Raw genomic sequence first — 16,772 nt, 5'->3', positions numbered from 1 at the left:
CTGTTTACTTTGGTTTTATTTTTATTTTTTATTTATTTTTAATTTTTATTTTTTTTTGAGTAGATCAGAAGGCCAGCTCTGGAGGATCCGTTAAGTTAGGGAGGTTCAGGCCCATTAAGGAGGCAATTGTGGTTTTTATCGGGCTTCTAATATCATCTCTGGGCTCTCCAACCTTGGTTGGGTAACTCGGGTTAGGGGCACCACCATAATCATTAATCAACTCGGATCTCTGTTCCCCCGTAGCTCATTACGTACATCTACTTGGGCCCGTGACTGTAACTCCTTTTTCCCTGCTCCGGACTGATCAGAATCAAGAATTCATCATAAAATCGGTCAAGATGACACGATTAGCAGTACACAAAATCACCTCCTAATGGCATATGTTTGCATGTAAGCATAGTGTTTCAGTGATGTAATTTTAAACGTGGCACACATATATCAAAAGAGCACCATCTCTCTTCATAATCCCCTTTCCAAACTCACCTTCCCGTCTTTTTTTCCTTTTTCCGCTACGGCCTTATCACACTATTATTTTCTGATATTTTGTATGATCTATGTAATTGTACTTGTAAACATCAATGAGTATTATTATGTACTGTACCGATTCTTCTCATCTCTGCTTTACTGATCAAGTACCACAATTTCTCTGATTTGTCATTATTTTTCAATGATAATGCTACTTTACCTATCAAGCTGCTTTATTGCCTTGAGCATAGCCGGATCCATATATGGCTCTCTCCTCCTCGGTGAGTGCATGACGGAAGTGGCACCTATGACCGTATGGGCAAGCAACGCCCGCAAGGACCATCCTGCAGACCTCGGTCTTGTAGCGGGGGTGGCGGAGGACCGGGCGGAGCTCCTCAACACCGTGAGCGAACTGGCAGTTGTCTCCGTAAGGGCAGGCACCTGTATCTTGCCATTTGTTACACAGCTCCGTCTTGAACATGCCTTGGTTGTACACTTCTAGTTCAAGTGGCTCCTCTTCTTGCTTCCCTCCTGGCACGTACACCTTTTGCTGTACAAAACTTATACAATGAGCAGAAGAAAAATAAGACAATCATTTCCGTGAATAAAAGTCATTATCATTTGAATCTGAATTCTTTCCAAGTAGATGTTGCTGGGTGCTGGTGGTTTTATCCGGTACTCGAGGGTACGTATAAGTGGGCCCTAGGGGCATGCTACTAGTGTCTGTGCAACTGTGTCGCTGGTTTGGGCCACGGAATCCAACTTGTCTAGAGCTGGATCTTCCTTATGGCATTCTAAAACTTATCTAATTAAGCCAATTTGCAGCCGACTTACATGTATCACAACATGAATTCTTTCCATTTATCAATGCAGATAGCTAACCATACTGGGTGGGAAAGGAATCTACCAACTGTGATCAAAATCAAAGATTCAGACATTAGGTTTTACTGTTGTCTGTAGGCTATGAATTCATTCTTTTTTCGCGTAATTAAAGTTTTGCATTCAAACTAAGTGGTATTTTATATCTTCAAATTATTGAAAAACTATGTCATCATGTATTAAAAAATACTACCATGAAGATTATATATATAGCATCACATGCTTTTTCTTATTACTACAACAATTTAATTTTTAGTTTTTAGTTTTTAAAAGATGCAATGAGTAAGTTTTGATTGCTTAGCAAGTTAAGTGTTGTCCTTCAGATTTTACAAAAATGTACACGTTATAATTATCATGCAACATACTTGTTTCACCAAATTAATGCAACTTCATCTATTAAAAACAAATATAGAAACCCTTCATGATTGTAACCGTTTCTTTTAGAGCTCTGACGCTCTTTTATTGTAGCTTACTCAATACTCATGATGAGAGACACGGTGGAGAAAGCATAGAGATATTTTTTTAATTATCGGATCATCGAATTAAATGGTCTAATTTTATAATAAGTTACTACATAATTTGAGTCATTTAATGTTGTCAATATAAGACTTTAAAACAATATATAGACCTCTTATGAGTATTTAATGTTGTGCTATTTTTTTATTCAGATGAAAATGTTATATAGTGCGCCTTCTTTCCACTTCTATCGTATTGTGTTGTTGATCGGATATTAGCTATTAATTCTTGAATTTGTTTTTGTAAAAATAAAAACTAATCTAATGATTGATGAACAATACTAATAATAATAAAGTAAGATAAGAATAGTATATAAGATAATTTCTTATGAGAAAATACTTTAGTTAAAGGAATTTTATAAAAGTAGACCTATAAATTAATGTGACTTTGTGTGTTATATAGTTATATTGTAAAATTATTTTTATTATAAAATATATTTGACAAATCACATCAAAATATATCAATTTGTTTAATAGCACTGCAGCAATTTCATTCTCATTTCAATTTTCTTATATACTGCACACGGTATACTTGAAAAAATAAAAAATAAAAACCAACAAGAAAGGCATGGCTATTTTGTAATACTCATCATCTTTACATACTACATTCTATATTTATCTTAAATTTTTTTTAATTTTATTCTTTCTAAACTAATTATTTTTTTTAAATTAATTAAATTATTCTATTTATTATCTATATATCACATGTTCAGTAAAAAATAAAAGCAGTGCTACTCATAAGCCGCACACAGTTACGTCTGGCTCGCATCTAGGGCTGAAAGTCGAACGGTCCGGACCGGAAAAACCGACCGGACCGGTCATTTTTGGACCGGACCGGACCGGACCGAATGAGTCCGGTCCGGTCCCGGTCCAATTTTTAAGGGACCGAAGGTATTCGGTCCGGTCCCGGTCCGGGGGTTTTTCACCCCGGACCGGACCAAATAGATTAAAAAAAAAAATTATTATTTATATAATAGTTGTATATAATTAATTATATAATTATATATGGTATAAAAAAATATTAATAGTCTAATATAGATTGTAGTTATACTTATACTAATATAGTTATATAAATCACTATAACTAATACTTCAACAATAGTTATAGTGACCTATACTAATAGTTTACTATTAATACTAATATACTATCATATGATTTATATAGTTATACTAATCACTATAATTAAGACTATGTATAGCTATAGAGTATATTTATCACTATAATTAATATAATTTAATTATCAATATACTTATATTTAATTAATATAATTATCACTATATTATAATTTATATAGTTATACTAATCATTATAGTTAATACTTATATAGTTATGCTAAAGTACTGATTCACCACAACTAATATTACTAATATATAGCTATATTAATGGTCTAATACTATTATAATTTATATAGTTATACTAATTATAATAAGTTAATAACTAAATCACTAGAAATATAACTATATATATTTAGTATGAATGTATTATTATATTCTTTAATATATAACTATAATATATAGTAGTAGTATATATTAATATATTATAAGAGTTATAGTATAAATATAATATATAAATTATAATATACTAAATCACTATAACAGTATAACTAATACTAATATATAGTTATACTAATAGTCTACTATTATATAGTTATACTAATAGTCTAATATTATATAGTTATACTAATCACTATAATTAAAATTAATATATAGCTATACAGTATACTTATATAGTTATACTAATACTATTAGTATATTATATAGTCTAAGACTCACAATTTTAATATAGTCTATATAGTTATAACTAATACTAATATTTATATTAATACTAATAATATAGAATACAGTTATACTAACTAACTGATTCAAGTTCAACATAACTAATATTACTAATATAATATAGTCAAATTGAATTAGTTATTAATATTACGTATAGTTATTAATATTACTAATATATATAGACTAATAGTATTAGTTATTAATATTACATATAGTTACATATATTACTATTATTACTATTATTATTACATGATATAGTTACATATATAGTTATCACTATTACTAATAGTAGTAGTGTATTATTAATATATATAATAGTATATTATATGTATATATATTAAATATGTCACAATATAATTACATAAGTATTAAACAAAATGTCATTAAAAAAAAAAAAAAAAACTCATAGGGTGGACCGAACGGACCGACCGGACCGGACCGGACCGAATGGGACCGGACCAGACCGTATGAAGTTCGGTCCGGTCCAGAATTGGAAAACCCTAGACCGAATAGGTCTGATCCGGTCCGTAAAACCTCTCCGGACCGGACCGGACCGAATTCACCCCTACTCGCATCTCCTGTTACTAACTAACATGAGGTCTCATTTTCCTTGATTAGCATGCCGTACTTCAACACCCATATATCAACGTTAGGGATCAAAACAAAGTAAATCTCGATGAACGAAAGAAGCGAAACGATTCTGCTGCGAAAAATTTCAATGCAAAACCGGAAACTCACTCTCGATCTCAAGAAGGAGAAAAGTGTTTGTGTTAGAGTACCGTAGCATTGAGCGGGTTTGTGGTGCGAAGTCGATTCGCGCTCCGAGTCCGACCGCCACCAGCGGCATTGGCCTGAGTCGCCGTCTTCAAGTAACCGTTTGACCGCACAGAGATACTTTTCGGCAACGAGAACCGCTCCACGTCAACATTCTGGATCCGTCTGTTCTCGATCACGCTCGTCGGGCTCCCATCCGCCACGTCATCCCAAGCACTCCCCTCATCTCCGATACTCAAACCGCGAAAGGCGTCAAAAGCCTCAAGCGACGCCATGTAGTCGGTGGAGGACGAACCGAGCTGGTTCCGGACCGAGGCGTGGATGAGGAGGCCGAGGTGCTTGTTGAGCTCTCGGTTCACTTCACGGAGGTGCGTGTTTTCGAGGCGGAGGGCCTCGGCTTCTCTGTTTGCCTCGCGGAGGTGAGTGAGGCAGAGAGAATGGCGGTTCACGATCTCCTGGTGTTCCTGTACTGTGTGCGAGTGGCAGAGGTGATTGGAGACGACGGTCGAGGTCGAGTCGGAGAATCCTGAGTCCGAGTAGGAGTTCACGGAGAGGGAAGCTTTGGTAGGGAAGATTGAGGAGTAAGGGGAGCTGTATACATCGCCATCTGGACGGAATAGAGACTTGAATGGGGAGGATATATTGGTTGTAGCTGTGGCGGTAGGTCCGCCATGGGCAGAGGAGGGGTCCTTTTGCATTTTGAGCTTTTGGAGTATTCCTGCACAAATAATCGGAGGAAAATGATAGTAAAGCCAACGATATAATCAACACAGCTTTTGCGATTATTATTAGAGTTTCTGTTGCATTCAATTTTCGGATATACATCAATTTCTTTAATAAATGGCGAAGAAACAGAAATTTCCAATTGATCCAAGAGGTGAAAACTAATTACGGATAACTGATTATACGTTAGAAACAGATCAACACAAACATAAAATGTAGAGAGGAAATGGAAAGGAGGAAAAGCAGAGATTCGAAATAACTAATATGTCTATAAACCGAACCAAAATAAGCAACAGAGATTGAAGCAGCAGTTCGTCTCTGGATTCACAAACGGAAACATATAATATAAAAAAAATACAGAATTTTATAATGAAACAAATTTGGTTGAAATTAGAGAAACTAAAAGCTCACCCGGAGAAGCCAAGAGCAGAAAGAGAGAGAGCCTCTTTCTCTGGTTTGAGAGAGAGAGAGAGAGAGAGGGATTTTGAGGGAGGGGAGGGTATGGCTGGTTTTATATGAGAGGGTTTGGAGGGAAAGAGAGGAGGAGAAACAACGAATCTGAAACCGTTTGGGAATTGGGAGACAATGCTAACAGTCCCGCAAGGTGCCGTTTCTACTTCCAAGGTACGAGAGCTTCTTCGTGTATTACCAGGGACATTTCAGTAATCCCGTTGCATTTGAAGCTAGCTCTACTCCCTCCCTCCTTTGCGATGGTAACAAGGCCAGAGGGAAAGCATAACAAACAACTCATTCTTTGGTTTGCAAAAACATACCACTTGGTTCACAAAATTAAGATTCATAAATTTACATATATTAATATAGTATATTAGATTATAAAATTCTTTTTAGTTTTAAAAAATTAATATATCATATCTAGCTAGATGAACTTATAAATTTTATTATTTTTGTGAGATTTCTTTATAAAAGCAATCATTTTCGTATAAAAAAGATTTATATTTGATATATATTTTTTTAATAATTATAACGAGTAATCAATTTCAAATCAAGTAGATATAATTTATATCCTTAGACTAGGCCATAGACACACAAAAAATGTGTCCTAAAATATTTATAACTATATTTTTACATCTTTTAGAAATATTTATTTAATAAATCTTATGAAATCTAGTACTTCATGTGAATACCTTTTTCTCATTTTAAGATTTTAAATTTAGATACAAAATTTACTGCACACCGTCTACGTGAGATAATTTGATTTGTAAAATTTAAATTTTAAAATTTATCATCTAAATCAAATTATTTCACGTAGATGATGTATAGTATAAAAATCACGATAACATACATCATGCTAAATTGGATGGTCACACCATGAGCAGTGCTTGGAATCTTGCAGGAGTCTCCCCTTATCTTACCCATTTTCGTTATGCTGCATGTAGTATGCAGTGTGTACTTTATTTAAAAAAAAAGAAAAACACAAAAGAGGCGTATCTCTTGAAGGGAAAAAGAAATATGACAATCATAACACAGAATTTGAAGGTAAAGCCGTTGGACAAATCAAGGTCAAGCAGGACCCATCATGTAAGTTATTATTTTCTCTTTTTAGGACGAGGGCCATCAATAGTTGGTGGTAGATCAAAAGCATCCGTCAATTTCCATAAAAAATAAGTCTATGATACGGGGAGAACGGAGTTGTTAACCAAGGTCCAAAATGATACGTACTTCTTTAAATATAAAGTAATATTATACATCATATTCACATTCTATTTTTATCTCGTCATGTAAGATTTGATACATTTATTGCCATTAGATGATAAAAAACTATTTAATAAAAAATCATCAAATAGTAATAAATGTATCATATTTTATATGGTAAAATGGTAGTATAGTGTATATAATTTTTCTTAAATACATAACATATTTCTCATCTTGAGGATATCGTGTCATTAAAAAACAGTAATTATTCAAGAAATTATACTATTTAATTATTAATAATCCTATAGATTGAGATAGCTTATGTATATTTCAAAATTATCTAATAATGATCTAATATCTCGACACGTACATTTACCAAAAAAAAAAAGCCAAAAAATTAAAGAAAAAGAGTAAATTAAGCTTTCGTAGAGACGAAAACTAATTAGAATGATAATCCCAAATAAAGGGACCCATTTATTCAATCATATTATCTTAGTATTGGACAATTTTGTGTTTGAAGTTTAAAAAGAAATTAAGATAAAGGTGGTGACAGACACCGCGACACAGGCCGCGAGGTCCCCGTTGCGGTTAGAGAGGCATTTGATTATGGCGTTGCTTTGTTTAGAAGCTTTTAAGTTTCATGTCTTCCTTGTCATGAAGCCTAGAGATTAGAACATAGACCATTTAGGAAGAAAGTGCCATCATATGTTTTTGTTTTTTTAATTTTCTTGCTGCTGGGGGGGTTTGCTTCTTTGTCACAACTATAACCACCTCTTTCCATTTTCCCAATCGTTCTGCTATCAATATCTATTATCAAATGTTTGGTGCATAATAATCCCTTGATGCTCATGTTCCCTGTCTATATCAAACGCTTTTCTTCCCCCCCAGATGGGATGGTTGTTAAGCCAGGCACACGTTTTCTAAGTGTAACCCTATTATAATCAATATGCTTTGTTTCTCTTTCGTTTTCGTTGCACTCGACTAGTCGTCTTTATAAAATAAAAATAAAAATAAAAATAATATTTTTAATCTATACATCTCATTTTTAAGTCTTCCAATAAGAGCCTTATACATGGCAGAAGAGGTTATATAAAATAAACAAAAGATGAATTAATTATCATAGAATTAAGATGCATTTTACTTCTAGGAATCTGTATCGCTCCTCCTAGAAATGTTAAACATATAGGACTCATATGTGATTCAGTCTGCACAAACAGATACACATTGAAAAAGAAGATGTGGTTCAGTAAGTGGAAGATTTAATCAAATCAGATAAAGTGTAGAATCAGGATTTGAACTCAGAGACTTTTGCTCTGATACTATGTTAAAATCATCATTTATCCCAAGAGTTTAAACTAATAGAAAGATATAGGTTTATATTTGTTGTAACACACAAACAACAGGCAAATTGGATTGAATCAATTACACCGCCACCATCATCATGGATCTTGTTAAACCAGCGATTAATCTGTAATATTATTTTCACAACTCAACCTGAGATGATGGTGTGATCAATCCAACTTTCTAAGATCTGTCTATTCACCAAGTCGCGTAAATAACTTTCCTCAATACAAAGCCTTCAAATTTAAATTTTACCTCAGTAAGAACTTCAACAGAGACTATATATACATATAGGGGGATTGAGAACGTAATTAATTGAAGCCATAAAAATGAGAGTGCCATTATTTGACGAATTTCAGCTAAATAAACATGAGAGTACCAAGAAGCTAACTCACTCCAGAATTGTAATATGTACAAGATCACAACGCAAAGCTAATAGCTTCGTGTAACATCAAGGGTATCAGAGTCATAGCTTTCTGTCTTTACAAATCTTCCTTTTACCCGCTTCCGAATATCAGCTCTAGCTTTCCGAGATGGGTATCGAATTTGTTTTTCATGCCTGAAAAAAAGAACAAACTTTACCACGAGATAGCACAGCTGAAAGAAACATAATTCACATTTATTACCACAACCTTGAGCTGCATCTACTCAACAGCAATAAGTTAAAAGTCAAATTACAAAGTTTAGAAATAATAGATCATGCTCTAAGTATAGTCAAAGTTAAGTTACTTTTGCTTAGAGATTGTATTGGGTCTACTAGCTCTCATTTAATTTTACAATCATCATGCTGTGGTCCAATCTTTGAGCTAGGGTGTTTCGTGGGCGTTGGTCATAGCAGGAAGTTTTATTGTAGTAGTAATCTATACCTTCATTCATACAGTTCCAGTGAGACCTCCTGTTATTTTTTGTTTGTTGGAAGTTCAGCTAAATAATTCTGAGGCTGAAACAGAATCTTATTCTATTGACAAGGGTGTGACTGTGCATTGAGGTTTTGAAGTTACTAGGACTATAAAATAAGCCTACTTAGGAAGTGGATACATATGGCTGGGAAATGACAATCAAGATCTCATAGCATTGACTGATCTCCCAGCAATTTATGGTATTTATTGAACTTGGGATCACTATCCTCTGGAGTTTTGGTGGGTAATTCCATGGTAAATTTTTTACAATTTTCAAATTTTACCAGCTCAATATATTACAGAAAAGTCAAGAACATTGTTAAAAATGATATGCTGAAATGATAAACTATCAACATTTAATTTGAGAAAAGGTTGGTGTTTAAGGTTGCGGGTCTCCATTCCAAAACTTGTAAAAGAAAGAAACATAACACTCACATTCGAGACATCTTCTTCTCCTTGTACCTCTTCTTGGCAATTTCTCTAGCCTTCAAATGTGCACTGTCAAGCTCAGGTGAATTGCCTGTAGGTTTTCCTGTAATGTAGGGAGAAAGTCCGCTATCAAGACAGTCAGTGCCACTGCTATCAGCACTAAACCTTGAAATAGAGAATGACAAAGTTGAGTAAGATGTTCGAATCGGACGGGGACAATCTTCACTTCCCGGAAGCCCACGAAGTTGGTTAGAAGGACCTATGTCATTGTCCATATGAGGTGACCGGGTGATATAAAGAGAAGAAGCCACTGAGCCATCCTGTCATGACACAAAAGGAGTAGAAGAAATAAAATATTTTATATTGAACTAGAGACATATCTCATTTTGCCTTAAAAATATTCTGAATGTCTGTGATCAATGCTAAACTCGCCATCTACTTATACAAATGGTCCATGAATACATATAACACAATTGATGGCCAAAAACTACAGTAACTCGTGCTCGCGTCAAAGTTATCATGATGAGTAAAAGCTCACGGAATTGACTGAGCTACCAGCTTTGTTTCACTGTGCCACCCAAACTCAAGGGAGTCCCAGCACAACTTTGCCCAATTTTTATAACGTCAAAAACTTCCCTTGTAAGTCGAGAAAAGAGAATAGCTCTCCTTAGTGCTCACTTGGAAAGTTACATTAGTATCAGATCGATATATTCACATATTGTTAGACAATTTGAAAATGCCATAGAAGTAGATTTACAGGGTATTTGAAGAGTCAATAATAAGAAAGTACTAATATTATCAATATTTATGATCAGAACTCAACTAGCTAAAATATGAATATGTTCCATGCTCCGGTTTAGCAACAATATAGTACCAACTGGTTAAGCAATGATGTAGCCCTCTAAGTCAAGATAGTGATAGCAATTCCAGAAACCTAAAAGATCCATGTAATATTGATTCCAGTACTAGTTATTCGAATTAGGATATCTTTTATGTCACCAAATGTTTTTATTCTGCATAGGAAGTGAAAACATATGCAGGGCAAACCCATTCATACATGTTTACATTCCATGATACTTGATGCTCCACACAGCGAAACTGTATGTTTTCCAGATCTACAGTTTGACCTCGATGATCATGTTTTTATTTAATGGTGAGGTTTTTGGAAAAAAAAAAAAAAAGATTCGGTTACAGAAGTTAAAAGAGAAAAGAAAAAACAAATAAAGAGTCATGACTCAGACCTCCATAGCTCTTGCATGGCTATTATCTGATGTATTATGGGACAAATCCTTTTCAATGGAAGAGCATGAAACATCTTTCTCATCAAGCAGAGCCCTGATTGGATCTTGATCACCTGCAAATAGTTCTTCGAAATTTTGGAACGTTAAATCAACATCAGGTATGTTGAAATCATCGTCACAAACAAGTTCTTCACAAACCCCAAGGTCTTGCATATTTTGAGACCATAACTGCAAAATTCAATCAACAATAATCAGTTATGTACAATACTCTCTCGTTGTCAAGTTGATTAATGCTCATCGATTGGGATCAGGACCTCATTGCAGTCATACATATGGTCGCTCACATAAGCTGATTAAGTCAGAAAGCAAGCAGGAGATAATCTCACTATTGTCATGATATTGTTGAAGTAATAAGTGGAGACAGGAGCGTTGAATATGAAATACCGACTGAACTTCAGGACATGGCATTTTAAACTAGAGTCAGGTAAAATCGACTCAAAAAAACTTTGTTCCAGATGCTGGAGTTAGTACAAAGACCCTAATATACCATTAAACAATTCTCTTCCAACAAGTCTTTTCGCATGTGAAAAGGAACTATTAACTGTGCATTGCAGGTTAATATTTCAAAATATATGAGGCACTTGTATGAAAAATGTGTCCTTTTCTTTTCCTTTCCACTCCCAAAGCATCCTAAAGACATGAAGCTAGCCTACCAAAGTTCTAAGCAATGATATATTCTAATTAATTGAGGGCATACTTGTCCCAATTGAAAATTCCACTTCCATGATATTGATTTGAATTAACAAAAGTGTCCATTTATCACATGGGATGCCTGACTTCTGCAGTCAAATTATCAAGCCAGTGCCCCTCTAATGAGATGCAATTTCAGTAATTCTACATGCATATGCTTATATTATGCTAAATGCAAAAGAAAATTATAGTGCTTAGGCACTGTAAGCAAGAGTTAACCGTCAGTGTAGCAAATCTACAAGTGGTTCATGACACAATGATCTGATTTGATGAAGTGATAATACTAAACAAACCTGACTATTTTGAACAGGACTTTTGCATTGCCAGAAAGATTCTCCCTGCATAGGAAGCCCAACATTTGAAGATGAAGGTATATTATGTTCCTGTTGAGAAAATTTGAATGGCTTAGTGTCCACGTTCAGGTCCTGCAGTGAACTTCCCCTTTGCTGATCAGTACTATGATCCTGGGAATGTTGTAAATGCTGATCAAGATTTCTATCAAGCTTTACTGGAGGATATTGTATTGAAGAATTTATTTCCATTTGTTCTTGACCAGATATCAAAGGTGAAAGGTCAGAACCATCAGTGAGCTGAAGCCTTTTCAGGTCAAGAATCTGTTGCAGAATATAGCTAGTGTGCTGCTGTTGATATTTATATACCTGCAAGTGAGGCAAAATACTAAGAAGAATCATAGAGTTCTTTTACATAAAATTGTAATGCACCTCAAACTAAACTCTTTAAGGAAAAATTTCTCTTGGGGTAAGTGTTTTTCCAATTTAAGTAGCTAATGTAAGTGGTTTTCTATTTAAGTAGCTAAAAACAGCATATCACCATCAGATGCACAAGCAACTTTGTCCTCCTATTTATCTTACAACTCATGCACAAGTTCAACTCTTGTGTCAGTTCAGTAGTCTGCATGATGGAGAAATTCATAACTTGTAGAATTACAAAGAGATTGACTTGGAGTTTCTGATAATGACCACATCAAGACATGGACAGGGTAAAATAGGTAGGAACCTCCTGAAATCTAGCACCCTGTCCGATATCAAGGATTCACCCAGTTGTAATTTGCATAAACTTCCTCCAAATTCGCCAACACTATGACCTCTTACTTGGGAATGAACATCTTAAATTGTGGAAGAATAAGAGAATCTAGACATAACAATGGCCTGTTATAATTAGAGTCAGAAAGGAAAGACACACACACACACACACACACACACTGAAGTGTAATTCCTGCCTACCTTACTTTGTTGACTGGTCGATCCCAATTCTGGTCCTACATTGGAGACTAGAGTTGCACAATTCTCTCTAGATAACACTGAAGGGCCACCAAATTGTGAGCAAGATTGTCTTGGAATGTCCAAGTTTAAAACACTGGAATCCCCAGAACCAGGAGAAATGGACACAAGCTGATCTCGAGGAGTACTATTGTCTTCTTCATTCAGTTGAAAACCCCACAATGCTGCAAAATCCTTAGCCGAAGGGCATCCTGTGTAACTACTGACTACCTGTTTCTGATGCTGGGAAGAGCTATCATGCAGGCTTTGGTCACAGCTGCAGCACATGGACATTCTGTGTACTGTACACCGAACATAAGCTGGGCGGTATCTGCACAAATCACATAGGACACTTCGCAGATGTCGGTTAGAAAGTGCATTGGCTGAATGAACTTTGGCATCGCAGGAAAGGCAAAGATGTGCTGCATCAGCATTACAGTAAATGACTGGCCTCGATTCTGTGCAGAATTCACAGATTTTCTCCATCATAAAGAACTACCGAACTCCAAACTCTCACGAGTTGAGGTTTCCTGGGTGAGTTTCAATGATTATGGAAGTCAATTCACTGATATTTTGTAAGCTCGAGACTCAACTTTAAAGAAGATGATAGTATTCCCCCTACAACCTCAAAAGTTTTTTCTTTTTTGCAAAGGACACAACCTCTAAAGTTAAAAACAGTACCAACCTGACAAATTTAATATCAATGCATTTTTTCCTGTAAGAATAGTCAATAACTACATCATACACCTTGCAAAAATAAAATCATTAAATTCCACATCTAAAACCTCAACAGTCAAAAAATTAAGGCTGTAGTTTTAAACAGATCTTTTACTAGGTTTTTTTGGGCCCTAAATTTCAAACAAGTAGGGTGTCTCTTTTAAAAAGTCTTTTATATATTTTCAATGTTTTCTAGTTCATATACACTTCTTCAAGGATGGGTGGTTCTGAGGATCCCCACATATAATAGAGGCCTATACCTGAATTTCACAATCAAAAGCTTGTGAAGGTCAGATATAGACTTCAAACTAAACTATCAATTGTAGTTTTTTCATTTCCAAGGTTCTTTTAAGGCATTGGAATGAAGTTAGAGTTCTAATATAGGACCACCCTTCTCATAGAATAATAACTACCAATTGTTCATGGAAAATAGTGAATTTTACCACTTATAAATTGTTCTGAATTGAGTTAAAATCCGATCTCTGATTTTAAAAAACTGTAAAATAACGCCTAATCTATTCCAAATCCCCTCTCGCTTCACGGATTGACCCAAAACTTCTCCCAACTTCGCTTCACGGATCAAATTGGTTGAACGCATTGAAATTCAAGGATCACATGAGCTTCAGAAACGTATAATAAAAGAAAGAAGAATACCTATATTTTGTACAAGAGATTCGAGGCAAAGACAAAGAGTTCAGCCTTTATCTTCTTCGGAATCCATGGAAACTTTTCCGGTCGGAATCTTGGAGCTTCCCTCTATCTTCCTTTCACTCTTTTTTTATTGTTCTCTATCTATCTTTAGGCTCTTTTGGTCTGACGTGTGCGTTATTGAGCGTGAACTTTCCAGCGTGGAAGTGAGCACGTGGCGTGGGGTTAGGTGGGGCCCGCCGACGTTATCCGTGAGTTTTGCATGTGAACGAGCGAAAGTGGTGGGCACTGGGCGGTGCAGAGTTGGGTCATGTGATCCAGAAGTCTACCTGCTTCCGCCAATGGTAATCCGCCACGACTTCACGTCTGTTGTCATTGCGGCTACGGGAGGTATCGCGTTGGGTTGGGAAGCACACGCGGGGTTTCAATTCTCATTTGTAAAAATCTTATTGTAAGTATACGTATTAATATATATTAATTTAACGTGATTAGTTAAAAAATAAATTTTATTAAAAATAATATTAATTTAAATTTTAAATATAAAATAATCAATATTAATAATATATAAATTAATACGTAATTTTACTTATATATAACAAAACTTAAAATTATAGTCTATGGCATAACAAAATATTTTATTTTTAAATTTATTAATCTCAACCATACATTACTAACTTTTTAGATTTGATTTGATTTCACAAATTTTTTAAACCATCTAATCACATTTAATCTTATTTTAATATTTAAATATAATTGAAATAAAACATTTTTCAATATCAAATTTTTAATTTTTCAATTTTTTCATTTAATCTTTATAATTTTTCTAAATTTATAAACAAAACACAAAAAACAACTTAACTTTTTTAAATTTAAAATAAAAATAAGATTAAAAATTTATATTATAATTCTCTTTTAATTTTATAATTTTTGTATATAATTTTTATTTTATCTCATTTTCTAAAATTTCATAAAACTTTAACTTAAATTATTTCATTTCTATTTACAAATTATCTTATTATTATTAATAAATTATTTATCTCATCCATCTATATGTTATTCTACAAACAGGGCCCTAGTTTCTCGGCAAAGAGAGAAGCGTATAAACAACTACAGTTTCCATAAATTTTGAAGCAACAAAATGGTTAAAATGAGAATAATAATGTTACATATAATCATGAAGTATGCAAGTACCGTGCAGTCATTTTGAAAAAGAGTAATTTTTTATTAAAAAATTAATTTCTTTTAATGTGGATCTTATATTTATTTATTTTTTTTACATAATTACATAGTACTTGTACACTTGTTACTGTAACTATCATTTTTCTCTATTAAAATACATGATTAATCTAACTTAAATGAAGTAAGTAGATAAATCTAGCAGAATGAGCAACGTTTCTTTTATCTACCTATTATCTCTAACCTTGGTAGCATTTAAGTCTTAAAGCATGTTCTTTACAATTTGGCGAATTGAAAGTGATGGGTTTGGCCGAGAGAGAGAGAGAGAGAGAGATGGGTCTGGGTCTAATTGTAAGAAAGGTATGGATTTAGATCAAATTGATAGGCTTTTTGCCACTACATATTTTTTGCGGAATTGGAACCAAACCATGACTCGATCTCATTGACTAAAAGCTCGATGACCGTATGCCAGTAACCGTCTTAAGACTCTAAAACCTCTCGTAATTTAGGTAGTTTCAATTTTGAAACGGTAAAAAGGTACAAATCACAGAAAGGGGGTGTCGGACTTTCTAAAAATCTCTTCTTGCCCTGTTTTGGTCGTACAAAAACAGAGTCGTCCCTCCATCGACATCAACGAGATTAGAAGGCAGCCTTTTTCTACATCCAATGAAGCTTCCCTTTGCTCCACAAGGTTGTGACCAACAGACAACAGGGATATCAGCTCAACTCAACCCAGCTCCGAAGACTTTTTTGCGTGAACAACTGTAAACGTAGCGTCTCTGTCTTTGCAATAAATTTTACCTGGGACCCCCGACCTCCCAGTAGGTGCAGAGTATTCAATTCAAACCAGCTGACTTGATATAACCTATGTTATACGGATCCCATCCTCGTCATTCTTAGGGTGATTGATTGCTGCTTAGCCATTTCATTTTCTTCTCTCTCTTTTTTTTAAATAGTCTCCAAAATGAAAGAACGGTGTACTTCATCTGTCTTGAAACATCTTTCAACTGATTCAACTGACTCTTACGTAAAACACCCTGAGAATCAATTAAAAGATGTTGCATGACAGATGTAATTCTTTCATTTTGAGGTTATATTATATACCGTTATTTTTGTGTATTATTTACATATTTTATAATTAGTTAAAATAATTATTTTATATTAAAAAAATGACATAATCAATCATATTAGTAGAATGTACAACAAATATCTAAAAAATGACTATATATAAAATTTCTTTTTGCATAATTCTCCAAACCCTCCGTAACAAAATTAATACATGTTATCTGACTTGTGGAAAACAAAATGCAGAACACGTTCCCTTGCCCGTCACTTTTTCTGAAAGAATGGGTAAAAGCAATTAGGCCAATTTAGGCCACCACCACCCCCTATCATGGCAGGTTGCAATCCACACGAAACATCCTTAAGAATTGACTTCAGGGTAAAGTCCTTTGAGAAGGACACTCGCTAAGGAAATAAACGTCATGACAACAGAGCTGCACCAGAA

The 16,772-nt window shown here is 34.4% G+C and overlaps 2 protein-coding genes across 3 annotated transcripts; both read right to left on the bottom strand.

Moving 5' to 3' along the window:
* Nucleotides 1-560: 560 nt before the first annotated feature.
* LOC122308762 (zinc finger CCCH domain-containing protein 15-like) lies at nucleotides 561-5,775 on the bottom strand. Its single transcript, XM_043121972.1, has 3 exons — nucleotides 5,543-5,775; nucleotides 4,414-5,126; nucleotides 561-1,015 (listed from the first exon to the last, which is right to left on the bottom strand). Exons 2-3 carry the CDS (start codon nucleotides 5,104-5,106, stop codon nucleotides 689-691), a joined length of 1,020 nt encoding a protein of 339 aa, XP_042977906.1. The 5' UTR covers nucleotides 5,107-5,126; nucleotides 5,543-5,775; the 3' UTR covers nucleotides 561-688.
* Nucleotides 5,776-8,414: 2,639 nt separating this feature from the next.
* Nucleotides 8,415-14,252, bottom strand: LOC122311797 (zinc finger protein CONSTANS-LIKE 10-like). 2 transcript variants are annotated; one of them, XM_043126475.1, is made up of 7 exons: nucleotides 14,096-14,215; nucleotides 13,410-13,439; nucleotides 12,689-13,254; nucleotides 11,738-12,103; nucleotides 10,695-10,922; nucleotides 9,460-9,773; nucleotides 8,415-8,684 (listed from the first exon to the last, which is right to left on the bottom strand). In XM_043126475.1, exons 3-7 carry the CDS (start codon nucleotides 13,211-13,213, stop codon nucleotides 8,558-8,560), a joined length of 1,560 nt encoding a protein of 519 aa, XP_042982409.1. In that variant the 5' UTR covers nucleotides 13,214-13,254; nucleotides 13,410-13,439; nucleotides 14,096-14,215; the 3' UTR covers nucleotides 8,415-8,557. The 2 variants fall into 2 exon arrangements, with proteins under 2 accessions (XP_042982409.1, XP_042982408.1); XM_043126474.1 differs by lacking the exon at nucleotides 13,410-13,439 and having other exon boundaries at nucleotides 14,096-14,252.
* Between the last annotated feature and the right edge of the window lie 2,520 nt (nucleotides 14,253-16,772).

This window comes from Carya illinoinensis, chromosome 5, assembly GCF_018687715.1.
Source record: "Carya illinoinensis cultivar Pawnee chromosome 5, C.illinoinensisPawnee_v1, whole genome shotgun sequence".
Lineage (NCBI taxonomy): Eukaryota > Viridiplantae > Streptophyta > Magnoliopsida > Fagales > Juglandaceae > Carya > Carya illinoinensis.
This window is presented reverse-complemented; position numbering and strand designations above follow the sequence as displayed.

Bases quoted from the DNA above. Each gene is read 5' to 3' on its own strand.
- LOC122311797 (XM_043126474.1), bottom strand. From the start codon at position 13,213: ATGATGGAGAAAATCTGTGAATTCTGCACAGAATCGAGGCCAGTCATT. The intron at 10,923-11,737 runs GTTTGTTTAGTA...TGAATTTTGCAG, and splicing joins GTCCTGTTCAAAATAGTCAG to TTATGGTCTCAAAATATGCA. The intron at 9,774-10,694 runs GTCTGAGTCATG...GTGTCATGACAG, and splicing joins GCCATGCAAGAGCTATGGAG to GATGGCTCAGTGGCTTCTTC.
- LOC122308762 (XM_043121972.1), bottom strand. From the start codon at position 5,106: ATGCAAAAGGACCCCTCCTCTGCCCATGGCGGACCTACCGCCACAGCT. The intron at 1,016-4,413 runs GTACTCTAACAC...AGTTTTGTACAG, and splicing joins CAAACCCGCTCAATGCTACG to CAAAAGGTGTACGTGCCAGG.